Source organism: Cervus elaphus, chromosome 2 (genome assembly GCF_910594005.1).
Source record: "Cervus elaphus chromosome 2, mCerEla1.1, whole genome shotgun sequence".
Taxonomy (NCBI): domain Eukaryota; kingdom Metazoa; phylum Chordata; class Mammalia; order Artiodactyla; family Cervidae; genus Cervus; species Cervus elaphus.
In genome coordinates, this window is record NC_057816.1 from 31,981,144 (window position 1) to 32,000,112 (window position 18,969).

The window sequence follows — 18,969 nt, forward strand, 5'->3', positions numbered from 1 at the left end:
ACAGGAACCCTTCTACACTATTGGTGGGAATGAAAATTGGCACACCCACTATGGAAAACAGTATTTTTCAAAATATTAAAAATAGAACTACCGTATGATCCAGCTATTCCATTACTGGCTAAATATTTGAATAAAACAAAAACACACCTTGGAGAAAACACATGCATCCAATATTCACAGCAGCATTAGATACAAGACCCAAGATATGGAAGCAATTCCAAGTGTCCATCAACAGAAAAATGGAAAAAGAAGACCTAGTGTATGTGTTTGTGTGCACACATATATACACACACAATGAACACACACAAACACATATACACATAATGGGATATTACTCAACTGTAAGAAAGTACCAAATTTTGCCATTTGCAACAACATGGATGATCTTGGAGGGTATTATGCTTAGTAAAATAAGTCACACAGAGAAAGACAAATATTGGATATTATTGCTTATAATGGAATCTAAAAAAATAAACAAATGAATATAACAAAACAGAAACAGACTTACAGAGAGCAAATTAGTGGGAATCAATGGGAAGAAAAGGAGAAGCAAAAGAGGAGTATGAGATTAAGAAGTACGAACTACTATGTATAAAATGAATAAGCTACAGAGATAAAGTGAAAGTGAAAGTTGCTCAGTTGTGTCCAAGTCTTTATGACCCCATAGACTATACAGTCCATGGAATTCTCCAGGCCAGAATACTGGAATGGGTAACCGTTCCCTTCTTCAGTGGATCTTCCTGACCCAGGAATCAAACCGGGTCGCCTGCATTGCAGGGGAGTTATTTACCAGGTGAGATACCAGGGAAGCCAAAGATAATATAAGGATAACTATCAGAAGAAGGGGACTTCCCAGGTGAGGCTAGTGGTAAAGAACCTGCCTGCCAATGCAGGAGACATAAGAGATGCTGGTTCAATCCCTGGGTCAGGAAGATCCCCTGCAGGAGGGTATGGCAACCCACTCCAGTATTCTGGCCTAGGAAATCCCAAGGACAGAGGAGCCTGGGGGGTTATAGTCCGTGGGGTTGCAAAGAGGTGGACCCAACTGAAGCAACTTGGCACGAATGCACACAACAGAAGCAGAAGAGATTGAGAAGATGTCAAAAACACACAGAAGAACTTCACAAAAAAGATCTTAATGACCTCCATAACCACTATGGTGTGGTCACACACCTAGAGCCAGACATCCTGGAGTGTGAAGTCAAGTGGGCCTTTGGAAGCACTACTACAAATAAAGCTAGTGGAGGTGATAGAATTCCAGCTGAGTTATTCCAAATCCTAAAAGATGATGCTGTAAAAGTGTTGCACTCAATATGCCAGCAAATTTGGAAAACTCAGCAGTGGCCACAGGACTGAAAAAGGTCAATTTTCATTGCAATCCCAAAGAAAGGCAATGCCAAAGAATGCTTCAACTATCGTACAACTGCACTCATTTCACATGCTAGGCAAGGTAATGCTCAAAATCCTTCAAGCTAGGCTCCAAAAGTATGTGAACCAAGAACTTCCAGATGTTCAAGCTGGATTTAGAAAAGGCAGAAGAATTAGAGATCAAGTTGCCAATATCAGCTGGATGACAGAAAAAGCAAGGGAATTCCCAAAAAACCACCTACTTCTGGTTCATTGACTACACTAAAGCCTTTGACTGTGTGGATTACAACAAACTATGGAAAATTCTTAAAGAGAAGGGAATACCTGACCACCTTACTTGTCTCCTGAGAAACCTGTATGCAGGACAAGAAGCAACAGTTAGGACTGGATATGGAACAATGGATTGGTTCAAAATTGGGAAAGGAATACATCAAGGCTGTATACTATCACCCTGCTTATTGAACTTATATGCAGAGTATATCATGCAAAATGCCAAGCTAGATGGCTCACAAGCTGGAATCAAGATAGCCAGGAGAAATATTAACAACCTGAGATACGCGGATGATACCACTCTAGTGGCAGAAAGTGAAGAGGAACTAAAGAGCCTCTTGATGAGGGTGGAAAAGGAGAGTGAAAAAGCTGGCTTAAAACTCAGCATTCAAAAAACTAAGATCATGGCATCCATCACTTTATGGAAAACAGAAGGGGGAAAAGTGAAAAAGGTAACAAATTTTATTTTCTTGGGCTCCAAAACCACTGTGGAAAGTAACTACAGCCATGAAATTAGAAGATGCTTGCTCCCTGGAAGAAAAGCAATGACAAACCTAGACAGCATATTAAAAAGCAGAGACATCACTTTGCCAACAAAGGTCCCTGGAGAAGGAAATGGTAACCCACTCCAGTATTCATGCCTGGAGAACCCCATGGACAGACAAGCCTGGTGGGCTACGGTCCATGGGGTTGCAAAGAGTCGGACACGACTGAAGCGACTTAGCACATAGTCAAAGCTGTGGTTTTCCCAGTGGTCGTGTGTGGATGTGAGAGCTGGACCATAAAGAAGGCTGAGCACCGAAGAATTGATGTTTTTGAACTGTGGTGTTGGAGAAGACTCTTGAGAGTACCCTGGACTGCAAGGAGATCCAACCAGTTCATCCTAAAGGAAATCAGTTCTGAATATTCATTGGAAGGACTGATGCTGAAGCTGAAGCTCCAATACTTTGGCCACCTGATGCAAAGAGCTGACTCATTGGGAAAGAACCTGATGCTGGGAAAGACTGAGGGCAGGAGAAGGTTATGACATAGGAAGGGATGGTTGGATGGCATCACTGACTCGATGGACATGAGTTTGAGCAAACTCTGGGAGATGGTGAAGGACAAGGAAGTCTGGCATGTGGCAGTTCACATGGGGTTGCAAATAGTCAGACACGACTTAGTGACTGAACAGCAACAACCAACTATAAAAATACTGAATCACTGTGTTGTATACCTGAAACTAATACTGTAAATCAATTATAATATTGAGATATACTAATGCAATATTAAAAAACAACTAAAGTAACCATTATCTTGACTTCTAACACAAAATTTTGCCTATTTTTATAATTTATAAAATCAAATAGTGCTACGCTTCCTTTGCTTACTATTATGTTGGTGAGAATCATCCATAGTATGGCATACAGCAATGGTTGATTCATTCTCATTACTATAAAGTATTCCATTTGTGTATACCCCATAATCCATTTATCCTTTCTACTGCTGATAGATATTTGGGCTATTTCCAGTTTGGGGTTATTCTAAATATAATGTTACTATAATTATTCTTGAATGTGGTTTTTGGTATACTTTTTCACATTTCTGTTGAATATACAGTTGGAAGTAAAACTGCTGGGTCACAGAAAATATATATGTTCAGCTTAAGAAGATACTGCCAAATACTATTCCAAAGTGGCTGCACTAATTTAAGTAATTTACACTTTCACCAGTCATATGTAAATGTTCCAGATATGATACACCTTTGTCAACACTTACTACTGTCCATCTTTTTTTAGCACTTCTCATCCCACTGTTATTGAAATAAACTATTTGCATAATGCAGTAACAGGAGCTGAAAAGACTTTAGTGAAATGACTAGTCTCAAAACTAGGCAAGAAATAACGTAAGAAGAAGTTGGGACATCTTGTGCCAAAAAGCAAGAAAATATCAAGGACTAACTGAGTCAGATCAAAAAGACAAAGAAAACAATCTGTAGGGGTTCCCACTGTCAACATTTATATCAAAAGTAAGCAATCAAACAAATCCAGAATGTAGGATATTCGACAAGACCAACAATCTGGTTTCTTCAATAAAACTACGGTATTTAAAGAAAAAAAAAATGGGGCACTGATATTGATTAAAAGAAATTTAAGAGACTCTCCAAATATAACATATGCTAAACCAAAAAAATAAATAAATAAAAATAAAAAAAGATATTTAATGCAGTTAAGAAAATTTTAATATGAATTGATATGAGATGATGTGGAATAACTTAATAATTCCATCATGGCTATATTAAAAAATATCAGTTATTATTAGTTAGAGATACATACTGAACTATGTATGATTTAAATAACATATCAGGGATTTACTTTAAAATATTACAGCAGGCTACAACAGAAAGTGAGAGAAAAAACAGATGAAAAAGATTGCAAAATATAAATAATTGTCAAATTTACACCAAAAACTGCAAAGAATAATTTGAAAATTTCCGTATTATAAAATATATATAAGTTGAAAAACAAGACCTAGCTTCAAATTTCAGTTCTGACTCTATATGTGTAACACTGATCAAGTCACTGGACCTCTCAAGAGTCTAAGTTTCTTCATTTATAAAGAAGGAATAATAGTACTTCCCTGGTGGTCCAGTGGTTAAGAATCTACCTTGCAACGCAAAGGACATGGGTTCAATCCCTGGTTGGGGAACTAAGATCCCACATACTGAGGGGGAATTAAGCCCACGTACCACAACTACCAAGACCAAGGGTAGGTTCCACGTGCCGCAACGAAAAGATCCCACCTGCCTCAAGTAAGACCAAATACAACCAAATAAACAATTAAAAAAAAAAGAATCCATCTGTCAATGCAGGGGACATGGGTTCGATACCTGGCCAGGAAGATTCCACAGGCCGCACGGCAACTAAGCCCATGCACTACAACCACTGAGTCGACACTCCAGGGCCCACACACCATGACTACCGAGCCCCTGCGCCATACTCAGAAGCCAACACACTCGAGGGCCTGCATGTGGCAACTGCTGAGCCTGCCTAAAGTCCACACTCTGCCATAAGAGAAGCCACCGCAATGAGAAGCCCACACACCAAAACCAACAGTAAGGAGTTGCGTGCCAGAACTAGAGAAAGCCTCAACACAAAAATGAAAACCCAGTGCAGCCAAAATTAAAACAAACCCAGCCTGCTTAAGAAAAGGGAAGCAGGTGGGGAAAAGGGCAGGTGGTGGCAAAAAACAGAAAACAGAAGAATCAGAGGTGGGCCACCTGGATGAAACAGGTCTGCTGATCTGGAATACACAAGCATGAGTTTTCTAGTGATAGCTGTCTAACAAGAGGCAATCTGTCCAGAAAGGTACTGAGCATCTGTTGATGGTCCACACCAGAATGCTCTAGAAGACTCCTGAACTAAATGGGACCTAGACATTCTCACAGAAGCTATGTTCTGTAAGAGGGTGGGCAGGGCAGGCAGGCTTACTAAGAGGAGAGAACAAAGGAAATCCAGTAAGGAAGGGCAGGTGCAGAAAGGTGGGGCTCTCAGAGAGGGACTGTCTCCTTATAAAAATGACTCAATAGAACATTTGAGATCAGAGTTAATTCATGTCTCCAAGTTATTTAGGTTAAAGAAATGTGAAACATAAACACTCTTAAGTGTTCACAATGCTCAAAATTATCCAACACAATGACACAGTGAAACTGAGAAGAGAAATTTCCAGATATGAAGCTGACAGCGACACTGTCACAGTTAATAGAGCAATGTTGTTTATTTGTTTAATAAACTATTTTTATTTAGCATGGAAGCATCATTTGTCATAACTGAACGGTCAACTGAATCACCGTCCCCTAGAAGGTTGCTACCATTATTACAAACCCTTTATTTGATTTTCAAACAACAAACTCAAGTCTTCTAGTTCCTATTAAGGTAACCAAGGCAACAATGACGCATAACCAGCCTGTTACTGCACACTGAATGTTAGCCTCAAAGAAACGGTAAGTCTAAATCACACCCTTAGGGCAGCAATTAGTTTTATGATATCCTTCCCCCACAGGTCACTACTTACATCACGGATATCATCACTAATAGATGCCTAGTGCCTGCTCTGCAGATGATGCTATTTTGGTGCTATACCTAGACCATGAAAATACCATCATTTCTATATTAATGGAGTAAGCAAACCACATCCCCAGTAAGACTAATCCACGTCAAAAATAAGCTAAACCAATCAGTTTAAAAGTACTGTTAAAGAATAAAAAAATTAATGATTAAGTATATCAAGAAAATCCAAGAATGAGGTTAAATAAGACAAAAATAACTTACTGACTTTTTCAGTTTCAATATGGATTTTTTTTTCTTTTTTGGGGGGAGTTGGGGGGGGGTGGTGGTTGCTGAGCACTGAGCAGCTTGTGATATCTTACTACCCAACCAGGGATTGAAGCTGGGCCACAACAGTGAAAGCACCGAGTTCTAACCACTGGACCATCAAGGAATTCCCATCAACATGGATTATTTTTAAGCACAGATAAAAATTTAACATACCAAGCAATGGAAATTATTCTAAGAGACAACCTCTCCTAACAAAAGAACACACAATATTTGCTCAGGTGGTATTTGATAAATGTTAAAATGTTGCCATGCTTCTGTTGCCTGAAGAGCTTAATGTACTTCTGCCACAGAATTAAAGGAACAAAAAAGAAACAGAGAGACCAGAAGAGGTGAGATAGAAAAAGAGAAACAAAGAATTAAACTAGGCTCTAAGGAAGCCATACATACAAAAATGACAAGATATTTATTCCCTAGAAAAATCTTCACAAATAAAAAAGTAGAAGACCTCCAATTTCAGTTATGCAGATTCTACAGAAGACTTAGTAATTTCCTGGCCAAATTTAAATCTCATCATCTATCAAATGAGGATTAGCTGTACAATAGCTCAGCTGGTGAAGGGTATGCCTGCAATGCAGGAGACCCCTGTTCGACTCCTGGGTCAGGAAGATCCCCTAGAGAAGGGACAGGCTACCCACTCCAGTATTCTTAGGCTTCCTTAGTGACTCAGACGGTAAAGAATCCACCTGCAGTGTGGGAGACCTGAGTTCGATCCTTGAGTTAGGAAAATCCCTGGAGGAGGGCACGGCAACCCACTCCACTATTCTTGCCTGGAGAATCCCACGGACGGACGGAGGAGCCTGGTGGGCTCCATGGGGTTGCAAAGAGTGACTAAGCATAATACAGCACACAGTACCTCAAAGGATTTCTGACAGAATAATAATTACTGACAGAGATGAATTTTGAGATGTTAAGAATACCCAGAAGTATGACTTTCTTCCTACTATGAAACAAAAAAATGGAAGATTCATATCTCATATTTTAAAAATATACAAAAGAACAATATGAACTTCAAAAAATAATAAGGATAGAACAGATTATAATATTTTGAATAAATAGGAGATTGATAAAAAGGGAGGGAGGGGAAGAGAGGGAAGGAAAACTTTCTTACAATAGCATGCCAAGTAAAAAATATAGATGGAATAACAGTGTTAGAATATCACCATTTTGCAATAATCAGAGTTATAAATGACTCAGCAAGATTTATTAATAGTTGCTAAAATAGAGAATAAAAGTTTGATGGGGAAGAGGACATTTACATTATCTCACAGTATCTCCCCACAAATTACTCATTAATAACAGGAGGAAATAACTCTACAATGAAAAACCTGGCAGACACTACCTTAACCAAGTATCAAAGTTAACACCAATAATGAGTCAGACCTCGCGTGTGCTTTATGATATGATGCACTGAGGACACAGTATTATTTATGTATTATTCCCACCAAAACATGTAATTTGAATCTAAACAGAGGAAATGCCAGATAAATCCAGGTTGAAAGACATTCTAGGGATTTCCTGGTGGTCCAGTGGTTAAGAATCAGCCTTGCAATGCAAGGGACACCAGTTTGATTCCTGGTCTGGGAAGATCTTACATACTGTGGAGCAGCTAAGCGTGTGTGCCACAACTACTGAGTTTGCGCTCTAGAGCCTGAAAGCTGCAACTGGAGAAAGCCCACACACAGCAATGAAGACTCAGTGCAGCCAAAAAATAAAATTAATAAATAAATATCTTAAAAAGACATTCTATAAAGTAAACAGCTTATACTCAAGTTAAGGTCATGAAAGATAAAGAGAGCCTGAGGGACCTTTCCAGATTAAAGAAAACAGGGACATGAAAACTAAATGCAATGTGTGATTCTGGACCAGAAAAGAAAAATTTATATAAAATATAATATAAAAGACAATAGGTAGAATTTGAATCAAGTCTAATACTACTACAGATTAGCATTACATCAAAGTTAAATTTCCTGGGAATTCCCTGGCAGTCCAGTGTAGGATCCCATGTTTCCACTGCAGGGCGCATGAGTTCAATCCCTGGTTGGGGAACTAAGATCTCACAGACCACGCAGTCAAAAAAACAAACAGACAAAATCCAGAGTTAAATTTCTTGATTTTGAAAACTGGGTTTATAAAAATGATTTCCTCCTTAAGAAATAAAAATTTAAGTATTTAGTGGAAAAGAAGCATAATGTCTGCAATTTACTCAAATGGTTCGGTAAAATATATACAGAGAGAGTGAAAGTGAAAGTTGCTCAGTCGTGTCCAACTCTTTGCAACCCCATGGACTATACAGTCCTTGGAATTCTCCAGGCCAGAACACTGGAGTGGGTAGCCTTTCCCTTCTCCAGGGGATCTTCCTAACTCAGGGATCGAACCCAGTCTCCCTCATTGCAGGCGAATTCTTTACCAACTGAGCTATCAGGGAAGCCCCCAACATAGAGAGAGAATGATAAAGCAAATGCAGGAGAATGTTAATGACTGACGAATCAAAAAGAAGGGTATATGGAAATCTCTTGTACTATTTTCACAATTTTTTTTTAGTAAATTTGCAATCGTTGGGTTATTTGGACTTTGTCACACACCCAACCAAATGCTTTCCCAGAATTCTCTGAGTGAAAGGCACCACCATCTAATCTGGCACATAAGCTGGAAACGGGAAATATCCTCAGCAATTCCTTCACCAATTATCAAGTCCTGCCAATCTTACTTCCTAAATATTTCTCAAATCTATCCATATCTTCCCATCTTTCTATTACTTTAATTCAAACTACAATAACCTTTCATGCAGGCTACTACAGTAACATCCTTTACTATCTGAGCCACAAGGGAAGCCCAGTGCAATAACAACCTAACCGGCTTCTTGTCCAATAAGTTCTCTGGAACATATCTGGCTTTTCTTAAAATGTTTCTGTTTGGTTTTGGTACTAAGGTTACACTAGTCTCATAGAATCAGCTGAGAAATGCTGCTTCTCTTCTACTTCTTAGGAAAATCTGTGAAGAATTGGTATGAATTCTTATTTAAAATGTTTGATTCAAACCCATCTGGGCCTGAGCTTCTTTTTGTAGGTAAGTTTTTGTTTTTTTCATTACTAATTTAATTACTTGTTATAAGTATATTTGGATTGTCTACTCCTTCTTGGGACAGTTTTCGCAGTTTGTATCTTTGTAGGAATTAGTAGGAATTTGTGCATTTTACATAAGTTATCTAATTTATCGGCATAAAATTGTTCATAGTATTTTTTTATAATCCTTTTCATTTCTATCAGGTCAGCAGAAATAGCCTCTTTTCATTTATGATTCTAGCACTTTGAGCCCTCATTTTTTCCTTTCCAAAAATAAAGGTTTCTCAATTTTGTTGCTCTTTACAAAGAACAAGCTTTTGCTTCTTTGATTTTTCTCTACTGTTTTTCTACTCTTGATTTCATTCATTTCCACTTTAGTCTTTCTTATTTCCTTCCTTCTGCATGCTTTTATATTTAATGTGCTCTTCTTTACCCAGCATCTTAGGTGAAATAATAAGGTACTAGAATGAGACCTTTCGTCTTTTTTACTACGGACACTAATTGCCATAAATTTCCCTCTAAGCATGCAGTAGCTGCAGCCCAGTTTTGGTACGCAGTGCATTCATTCACCTCAAAGTATTTACTAATTTACGTGCTGATTTCCTCTCTAACTCACTGGTTAAATAGGAGCATATTGTTTAGTTTCCACATATTTGTGGTTTTCCTAATTTTTTTCTGTTACTCATCTAATTTAATTCCATTATAGTTGGAAAACATACTCTGCATTATTTCTATTAAAGGGGGGAATGTTATTTTAATGTGAATCATATCTCAAAGATCACTATGCCAAAAATCATAGACAAAATAGCATTATGCAATAGAAACAGTAACTATAGTTATGAATCATAGACAGCCTTTATTTACTTGAATTTGCAAAAGCTTGTGGCAGATCTATACCCAGTTATGAGCCTCTACAAATGGTGAAGAAATCCATATGAGAAAAAAATGGCACAAAAAATCCATATGAGAAACTAGAAAAGAACATGCAAAGTTCATTCCCAAGACAGAACCAGAGATCAAATTGCCAACATCCATTGGATCATCGAAAAAGCACAAGAGTTCCAGAAAAAACATCTGCTTTACTGACTACGCCAAAACCTTTGACTGTGTGGATCACAACAAACCGTGGAAAATTCTTAAAGAGATGGGAATACCAGACCACCTGACCTGCCTCCTGAGAAATATGTATGCAGGTCAAGAAGCAACAGTTAGAACTGGATATAGAACAACAGACTGGTTCCAAATCGGGAAAGGAGTACGTCAAGGCTGTATCTTATTTAACTTCTAGGCAGAGTACATCATGAGAAATGCCAGGCTGGATGAAGCACAAACTGGAATCAAGATTGCCAGGAGAAATATCAATAACTTTAGATATGCAGATGACACCACCCCTGTGGCAGGAAGTGAAGAAGAACTAAAGAGCCTCTGGAAGAAAGTGAAAGAAGAGAGTGAAAAAGCTGGCTTAAAACTCAACATTCAGAAAACTAAGATCATGGCATCCGGTCCCATCACTTTATGGCAAATAAATGGGGAAATAATGGAAACAGTGAAAGTCTTTATTTTGGGGGGCTCCAAAATCCCTACAGGTAGTGACTGCAGCCATGAAACTAAAAGACGCTTGCTCCTTGGAAGAAAAGCTATGACCAACCTACAGAGCATATTGAAAACAGAGACATTACTTTGCCAGCAAAGGTCCGTCTAGTCAAAGCTATGGTTCTTCCAGTAGTCATATATAGATGTGAGAGTTGGACTATAAAGAAAGCTGAGTGCCGAAGAATTGATGCTTTTGAACTGTGGTGTTGGAGAAGACTCTTCAGAGTCCCTTGGACTGCAAGGAGATCCAACCAGTCCAACCTAAAGGAAATCAGTTCTGAATACTCATCGGAAGGACTGATGCTAAAGCTGAAACTCCAATGCTTTGGCCACCTAATGAGAAGAACTGACTCATCTGAAAAGATCCTGATGCTGGGCAAGATTGAAGGTGAGAGGAGAAGGGAACAACAGAGGATGAGATGGCTGGATGGCATCACTGACTTGATGGACATGAGTTTGAGTAAACTCTGGGAGTTGGTGATGGACAGGGAGGCCTGGAGTGCTGCAGGCCATGAGGTTGCAAACAGTCAGACACGACTGAGCGACTGAACTGAACTGAACTGAAGACAGGACATACCATTTCCTTCTTATCAAATTAACAGGTTTACATCTTGCTTTTAAAACATTAATATCCAAATGCTAGAATAATATGTGAAATTATGCACTCTCATATACTGTGGATAGGCTTAAACCAGCATACTGTAGAAAATAATTTGCCAAAAGTATCAGAAGCCTTAAAAACAAAAATTCTAAATGCTTTCATCCAGTAATTCTACTGTGACAATGTATGTTTAGGAAGTAACCCTAGATACAGGAAATACTTTAGACTAATCACATTCACTGTGTGGTATTACTTACTATTTTAAAAAATGGCTACAATATAAATGTCCACTATTAAGAGAATGGTTAGGCCAAACTATGGCTTGATTACTGGACAAAATATCATGCATCCATTAAAAATATTTATAAAACATTTACAATATAAAGAAAATACTTCTGTCATGTTAGTCAAAAAGCAAAACTGAATATAGAATATGATTATAGCTATATGAGGAAAAAGAAAGCAAACAATCTGTATACAGAAAAAATGTCAGAAAGGATACACCAAAAGGCTAATAACAACAGTTGCCTTTACATAGTGAATTATGAGTGTAGTTCTTTCTTTGTACTTCTTTTCAAATTTCCATGAGTATAAATTTTTATAATTAAAGATTTCTTTAGAACAAATTTAAGAAACTATTGCTTCAAGCAGATTAATCCACTGAGCAAAACACCTCTCTCATAAGCACAACCTCCCAGATACATATATTCTCTCACATAGAAGATGTACTTACTCTCTCAAACATATAATTCCTAGTTTTCTTCCACTTAAGCTTTTAATACTGTACTTCTCAAAGTGTTGCAGGCTTTTTCATTGTTGTCATTGTTTATTAAGATAAATTAAATACTCTTTCCTGGGGTTCAGAAATAGTTTTCTAATTCCATGAATGTAACCCTTCCACAATTCAAACATATTGTCTCCTTATATTCTCAAAACAAATTTATCAAAAAGATTAAAAGTAAAGCCAATTCTACAAGGTTTAGGAGCTGGTGCTATGCACAAAAAGAAGCTAATTTAAAAAAAAAAAGAAACTAATTAAAAGTTCCAAATTAAAAAGAATTTGGCTTTGGAATCAGAAAAGAGTTTATGCCCTGGTTCTGCAACTTCCTAAGTATGAAAACATGGACAAACTAAACTCCTTCAACCTCAGTTTCCATGTTAGTAAAAGAGATATAACAGCAGTTCCCTAAAGGACTATGAGGAACAAATGAAAGTATCATAATTCCTAACTGTTGACAGGTGTTATGCCTGAGAAGCGGGTCTAGGAGGGAAAGATGGAATGGCTTTCACTTATTTTATTTCTGTATTAGTTAACTTTGTTTTTAACAATGAGCATACACCATAGGAATAAAATTACTTTTCTTTCAAAAAGGTAAAAAAATAGTACCATAATAAGCAGAGAACATGTGTTAGGCATGGAATACATGGTAATTCCTGTAATTATTTTCATTTCTTTTGGGACAGTGAGGAAGTTCATTTTATAACAAGTTACTCAACTTTATTCCTAATCCAACATCAAGAAACAAACAAAAAATGAAGCAGTTCTTAAAGCTATTTAAGAGTCTTTGGCAATTCTCAGTTATAGACTTAGGATGGAGGTAAGCAGATCTGACAGCTCAGGTCACTTCTCCAGATAATGCAAAACTGTTCAATAAAGAGGCAACCCTGTGTCTAACCATTATATTCTTACCTTGCAGGCTACATCAACTAATCGCATCTGGATAGCTTGATTCTCTGGGAGTTTAGTGCCAATTGCAAGCAAAGTGTCCAACAGTTGAGCAAGGACTTGATGAGACTCTAGAAAGGAAGATGGAAAGTTAGGTTTTAGAATTTCAAAAGGAGATTACTATAGAAACTAAATTTACTTGGGTATAAAGAATGCAGATTTTTGTCAGCTGAGTTCTGCTGTTTGATTCTTGATTCCCCTCAACTAAAAGCTAAGTTCCTACAGGGATCACGTCTAAAAATTTGAGTTCTCCACAGGATGCGACATAGTGCTCCAAAAATGTTCAGTGCTTGACTAATTCAAAGGCTTTTCACTGCCTTCAAAATAAAGTCTAAATTCCTTAGCAGGACACACATACATACTAGTCCCTCCATGATGCCTAGTTCGCCCTACTTTATTAGCCTCATCTCTTTCAGATTTCCCTAGCTGCCTTTTCCCCAATTACTTACGATTCCACGTCCCCCTGTCTTTGCTCAGGCCCACTTCCCTACCGAGAATGCTTTCATCTACATCCTGCTCCATCCTCAGCCCCACTCCCCAGAGAGTACCTCCTAATCTTGAAATGTCACCTCCTGTATGGTGCTTTTCACTTCTCCCCTAAAAATATTGACCATTTCTTCGTTCATGTTTCCACTGAACCCTTTACATAAACTGCAACTTTATGATACCTATTTGAATATCAGACAAAACCAGGAAACTGAAAGATCCTTAAGGGCAAGGACTATGCTTTATTCACCTTTGTATTCTCAGAACCTAGTATGCCTCACTACATGCTCAATGGATGCTTAATAAATGGGAAAACAGACAATTCCAAGTAAATCACTATCAATCACCTTAACCAGATTCTCTTCTTTGTTCCAAAACATGGTTCTATGGTTCTACGCTAGTGGTATACAAGAGGATCTAGGAGGCGTGCAGAAAGTAATTTTTATGATAATAACCTTGTACAGACATACTTTGTTTTATCGTGCTTCATTTTACTGCACTTTGTAGATACTATATTTTTTATAAATTGAAGATTTGCCTCAATCCTGCTTATTAAGCAAGTCTTCTGCACCATTTTTCAACAGCATTGCTCACTTCATGTTTCTGTCACCTTCTGGTAATTCTTGCAGTATGTCAAACTTTCATTACTACATTTGTTACGGTGATTTGTAGTCAATGATCTTTGATGTCACTATTGCAAAAAGATTACTACTTGCTAAAGGCTCAGATTACGGTTAACATTTTTTATCAGTACAGTATTAAGGTAGTACATTCTTTTTAGACATAAAGCTATTGCACACAATAAACTATAGTGTAGTATAGACATTACTTTTATCTGCACCGAGAAATCAAAAACTCGGGTGACTCGCTTTACTGCAATATTTAATTTACTGTGATCATCTGGAACAGAATCTGCAATATCTCAGAGGTATGCATGCATATATTTTAAAGAACAAAATAAAAATTATAGTTACTATGTTGATGACATTAATTTCCTTTTACTATTACTAATATAGTCTCTTTAAATTAATTTTATTTAACAAAAAAAAGAACTGTCCACTTAAGAAAAACATTAAGAAATCCATAATATAGATGTGAAACAAATGTCAAAAATGATAATGATATATAAACAACTAAAGCTTAAAAAAAATAGCTTAAAACAAACAAACAAACAAACAAACAAAGCTTATAAAACACTGGGAAAATCACCTCTTAAAACACTTCCAGTAAGATACACTAGATCGAACACCTCTGTTTATCACTAATTCTTTCTTAAAACCTCATTAACATACAAAGAAACTATAAAAGTATAAACTTACAAGGACTAAGAAAACAGAAGAGGAATAGTAAGCAGATGAGAAAAGCCAACAAATTTTTTCAGAGATGGCAAGCAAATGAAAAAGTCTATGGCAAAACTGAGAAATCTAATACTAAATGCCTACTGAGGAGGGCGTCACAACAGAGCAAATAAATTCCAGCCATATGCCAAGCAAGACTCAGGAATCATAGATTTAAAAGAAAAGAAAAAAAAAACCAACCACAAAACACCCCAAAATGGAGTGAGGCATGGATTTGTTTAAAGTTTCTATAAGAAGTAGCTGGACCTCCACCTCCTTCCCTATGCTATACAAGAGGTTAATCAACCACTGAAGTAGAGTTTTTTTCCTCTAAAAATTAGGACAAAAAGGATCTAATCTGGCAGATGCTAGGTGAGGAAAGGAAGGACATATAATAAAGATAACATATAATAAATATAAATATAACCAATCTGACCACATGGATCACAGCCTTGTCTAACTCAATGAAACTATGAGCCATGTCGTGTAGGACTACCCAAGATGGATGGGTCATGGAGGAGAGTTCTGACAAAACGTGGCCCACTGGAGAAGGGACTTCAGTATCCTTGGCTCGAGAACCCCATGAACAGTATGAAAAGGCAAAAAGATAGGACACTGAAAGATGAACTACCCAGGTCGGTAGGTGCCCAGTATGTTTCCAGAGATCAGTGGAAAAATAACTCAAGAAAGAATGAAGAGACAGAGCCAAAGCAAAAACAACACCCAGTTGTGGATGAGACTGGTGATGGAAGTGAAGTCCAATGCTGTAAAGAGCAATATTGCATAGGAACCTGGAATGTTAGGTCCTAGAATCAAGGCAAACTGGAAGTGCTCAAAGAGGAGATGGCAAGAATGAACATAGGCATTTTAGGAATAATCAGCAAACTAAACTGGCCTGGAATGGGTGAATTTCAGATGATCATTTTATCTACTACTGCGGACAAGAATCCCTTAGAAGAAATGGAGTAGCCATCACAGTCAACAAAAGAGTCTGAAATGTGGTACCTGGATGCAAGTGCAAAAACGACAGAATGATCTCTGTTCGTCTCCAAGGCAAACCATTCATATTACACTAATCCAAGCCTATGCCCCGACCAGTAACGCTGAAGAAGCTGAAGTTGAAGAGTTCTATGAAGACCTAAAACACCTTCTTAAACTAACATCCAAAAAAGATGTCTTTTTCATTACAGGGGACTAGGATGCATAAGTAGGAAGTCAAGAAATACCTGGAGTAACAGGCAAATTTGGCCTTGGAGTACAGAATGAAGTAGGGCAAAGGCTAACAGAGTTTTGCCATGAGAACTCACTGGTCACAGCAAACACCCTCTTCCAACAACACAAGGGAAGACTCTACACATGGACATCACCAGATGGTCAACACCAAAATCAGACTGATTATATTCTTTGCAGCCAAACATAGAGAAGCATACAGTCAGCAAAAACAAAACCAGGAGTTGACTGTGGTTCAGATCATGAACTCCTTATTGCCAAATTCAGACTTAAATTGAAGAAAGTAAGGAAAGCCAGTAGACCATTCAGGTGTGACCTAAATCTAATTCCTTATGATTATACAGTGGAAATGACAAAGGGATTCAAGGGATTAGATCTGATATACAGAGTGCCTGAAGAACTAGGGATAGGGGTTCATGACATTGTACAGGAGACAGGGATCAAGATCATCCCCAAGAAAAAGAAATGCAAAATGGTTGTCTGAGGAGGTCCTACAAATAGCTATGAAAAGAAGAGACGTGAAAGGCAAAGGAGAAAAGGAAAGATATACCCATTTGAGTGCAGAGTTCCAAAGAATAGCAAGGAGAGATAAGAAAACCTTCCTCAGTGATCAGTGCAAAGAAATAAGGGAAAATAACAGAATGGGAAAGACTAGAGATCTCTTCAAGAAAATTAGAGATACCAAGGGAACATTTCATGCAAAGATGGGCACAATATAGGACAGAAATGGTATGGACCTAACAGAAGCAGAAGGTATTAAGAAGAGGTGGCAAGAATACACAGAAGAACTACACAAAAAAGACCTTCATGACCCAGATAATCACGATGGTGTGATCACTCGCCTAGAGCCAGACATCCTGGAATGTGAAGTCAAGTGGGCGTTAGGAAGCATCTCTATGAACAAAGCTAGTGGAAGTGATGGAATTCCAGTTGAGCTATTTCAAATCCTAAAATATGATGCTGTGAAAGTGCTGCACTCAATATGCCAGCAAATTTGGAAAACCCAGCAGTGGCCACAGGACTGGAAAAGGTCAGTTTTCATTCCAATCCCTAAGAAATGCAATGGCTCAAGCTACTGCACAACTAAGAATGCTCAAGCTACTGCACAACTGCACTCATCTCATACACTAGCAAAGTAATATTCAAAATTCTCCAAGCCAGGCTTCAACAGCACATGAACCATGAACTTCAGATGTTCAAGCTGGATTTAGAAAAGGCAGAGGAACCAGAGATCAAATTGCCAAGATCCGCTGAATCATCGAAAAAGCAACAGAGTTCCAGAAAAACATCTATGTCTGCTTTACTGACTATGCCAAAGCCTTTGACCTGTGTGAAAAATTCTAAAGAGACGGGAATACCAGACCACCTGACCTGCCTCCTGAGAAATCCATATGCAGGTCAAGAAGCAACAGTTAGAACTGGACGTGGAACAACAGACTGGTTCCAAATCGGGAAAGGAGTATGTCAAAGCTGTATATTGTCACCCTGCTTATTTAACTTCTATGCAGAGTACATCATGAGAAATGCCAGGCTGGATGAAGCACAAGCTGGAATCAAGATTGCCAAGAGAAATATTAATAATGTCATCTCAGATAGGCAGATGATACCACCCTATGGCAGAAAGTGAAGAACTAAAGAGCCTCTTGATGAAAGTGAAAGAGGAAAGTGAAAAAGCTGGCTTAAAACTCAACATTCAGAAAACTAAGATCATGGCATCTGGTCCCATCACTTCATGGCAAATAGATGGGGAAATAACGGAAACAGTAAGAGTCCTTATTTTTGGGGGCTCCAAAATCACTGCAGGTGGTGACTGCATCCATGAGATTAAAAAACGCTTGCTCCTCGGAAGAAAAGCTATGCCCAACCCAGACAGCATATTGAAAAGCAGAGACATTACTTTGTCAACAAAGGTCCGTCTAGTCAAGGCTATGGTTCTTCCAGTAGTCATGTATGGATGACATGTGACAGTTTATAAAGAAAGTTGAGTGTGGAAGAATTGATGCTTTTGAACTGTGGTACTGGAGAAGACTCTTGAAAGTCCCCTGGACTGCAAGGAGATCCAACCAGTCCATCCTAAAGGAAATCAGTCCTGAATATTCATTGGAAGGACTGATGTTGAAGCTGAAACTCCAATACTTTGGCCACCTGATATGAAGAAATGACTCACTGGAAAAGACCCTGATGCTGGGAGAGACTGAAGGCGGGAGGAGAAGGGGACAACAGAGGATGAAATGGTTGGATGGCATCACTGACTTAATGGACGTGAGTTTGAGTGAGCTCTGGGAGTTGATGGACAGGGAGGCCTGATGTACTGCAGTCCACAGGGTCGCAAAGTGTTGGACACTACTGAGGGACTGAACTGAACTGATAATAAAGAGCTTAAGAGATAATCAACATACTGAAAATGAGACTCCCTCCCTAACACTCTTCGGCTGCTTTGGCTAAAAAAAACATGGCAGTCAGGCATCTGTCCTCCCAGCAGGAGAGTCAAAAGTTGACAGGCCCACAAAAAACAGCAGAAGGCACTACTATTTAACAGTCCTCCAAAGACACATAGGATCATGTTAGAGTGGAGCCTACCAGCTGACCAGCCCCATCCATTCACAAAGAACTCCCAATCAGCTTTTTAGTGCCTCATCCTAAACTTCAATGCAAAGCCAAAGATGATTAAGAAAAGTCTCCACAAACACAACACTGTAGGGGACTTCCCTGGTGGTCCTCCATGCTTCCAAAGCACGGGGCCTGGTCCAACCCCTGGTCAGGGAACTAAATCCCACATGCTGCAACTAAAAGATGGGGCATGCCTCGACAAAGACTGAAGATTCTGCAGGCAGCAACCAAGATCCGGCCCAGTCAAACAAGTAAAATGGAAAAACAAAACAAAACGAGCACAACAGTGTAAATCAATTATATTCCAATA

The 18,969-nt window shown here is 38.4% G+C and overlaps 1 protein-coding gene across 2 annotated transcripts in view; it reads right to left on the bottom strand.

Annotated features, from left to right (window-relative positions):
• Positions 1–18,969, bottom strand: part of INTS4 (integrator complex subunit 4) — a 99,422-nt gene that overhangs the window by 61,444 nt on the left and 19,009 nt on the right. For both annotated transcript variants that reach the window (XM_043875470.1, XM_043875474.1), the window contains exon 4: positions 12,961–13,067. In XM_043875470.1, coding sequence (XP_043731405.1) covers positions 12,961–13,067 — 107 coding nt within the window. The remainder of the gene's footprint in view (positions 1–12,960; positions 13,068–18,969) is intronic.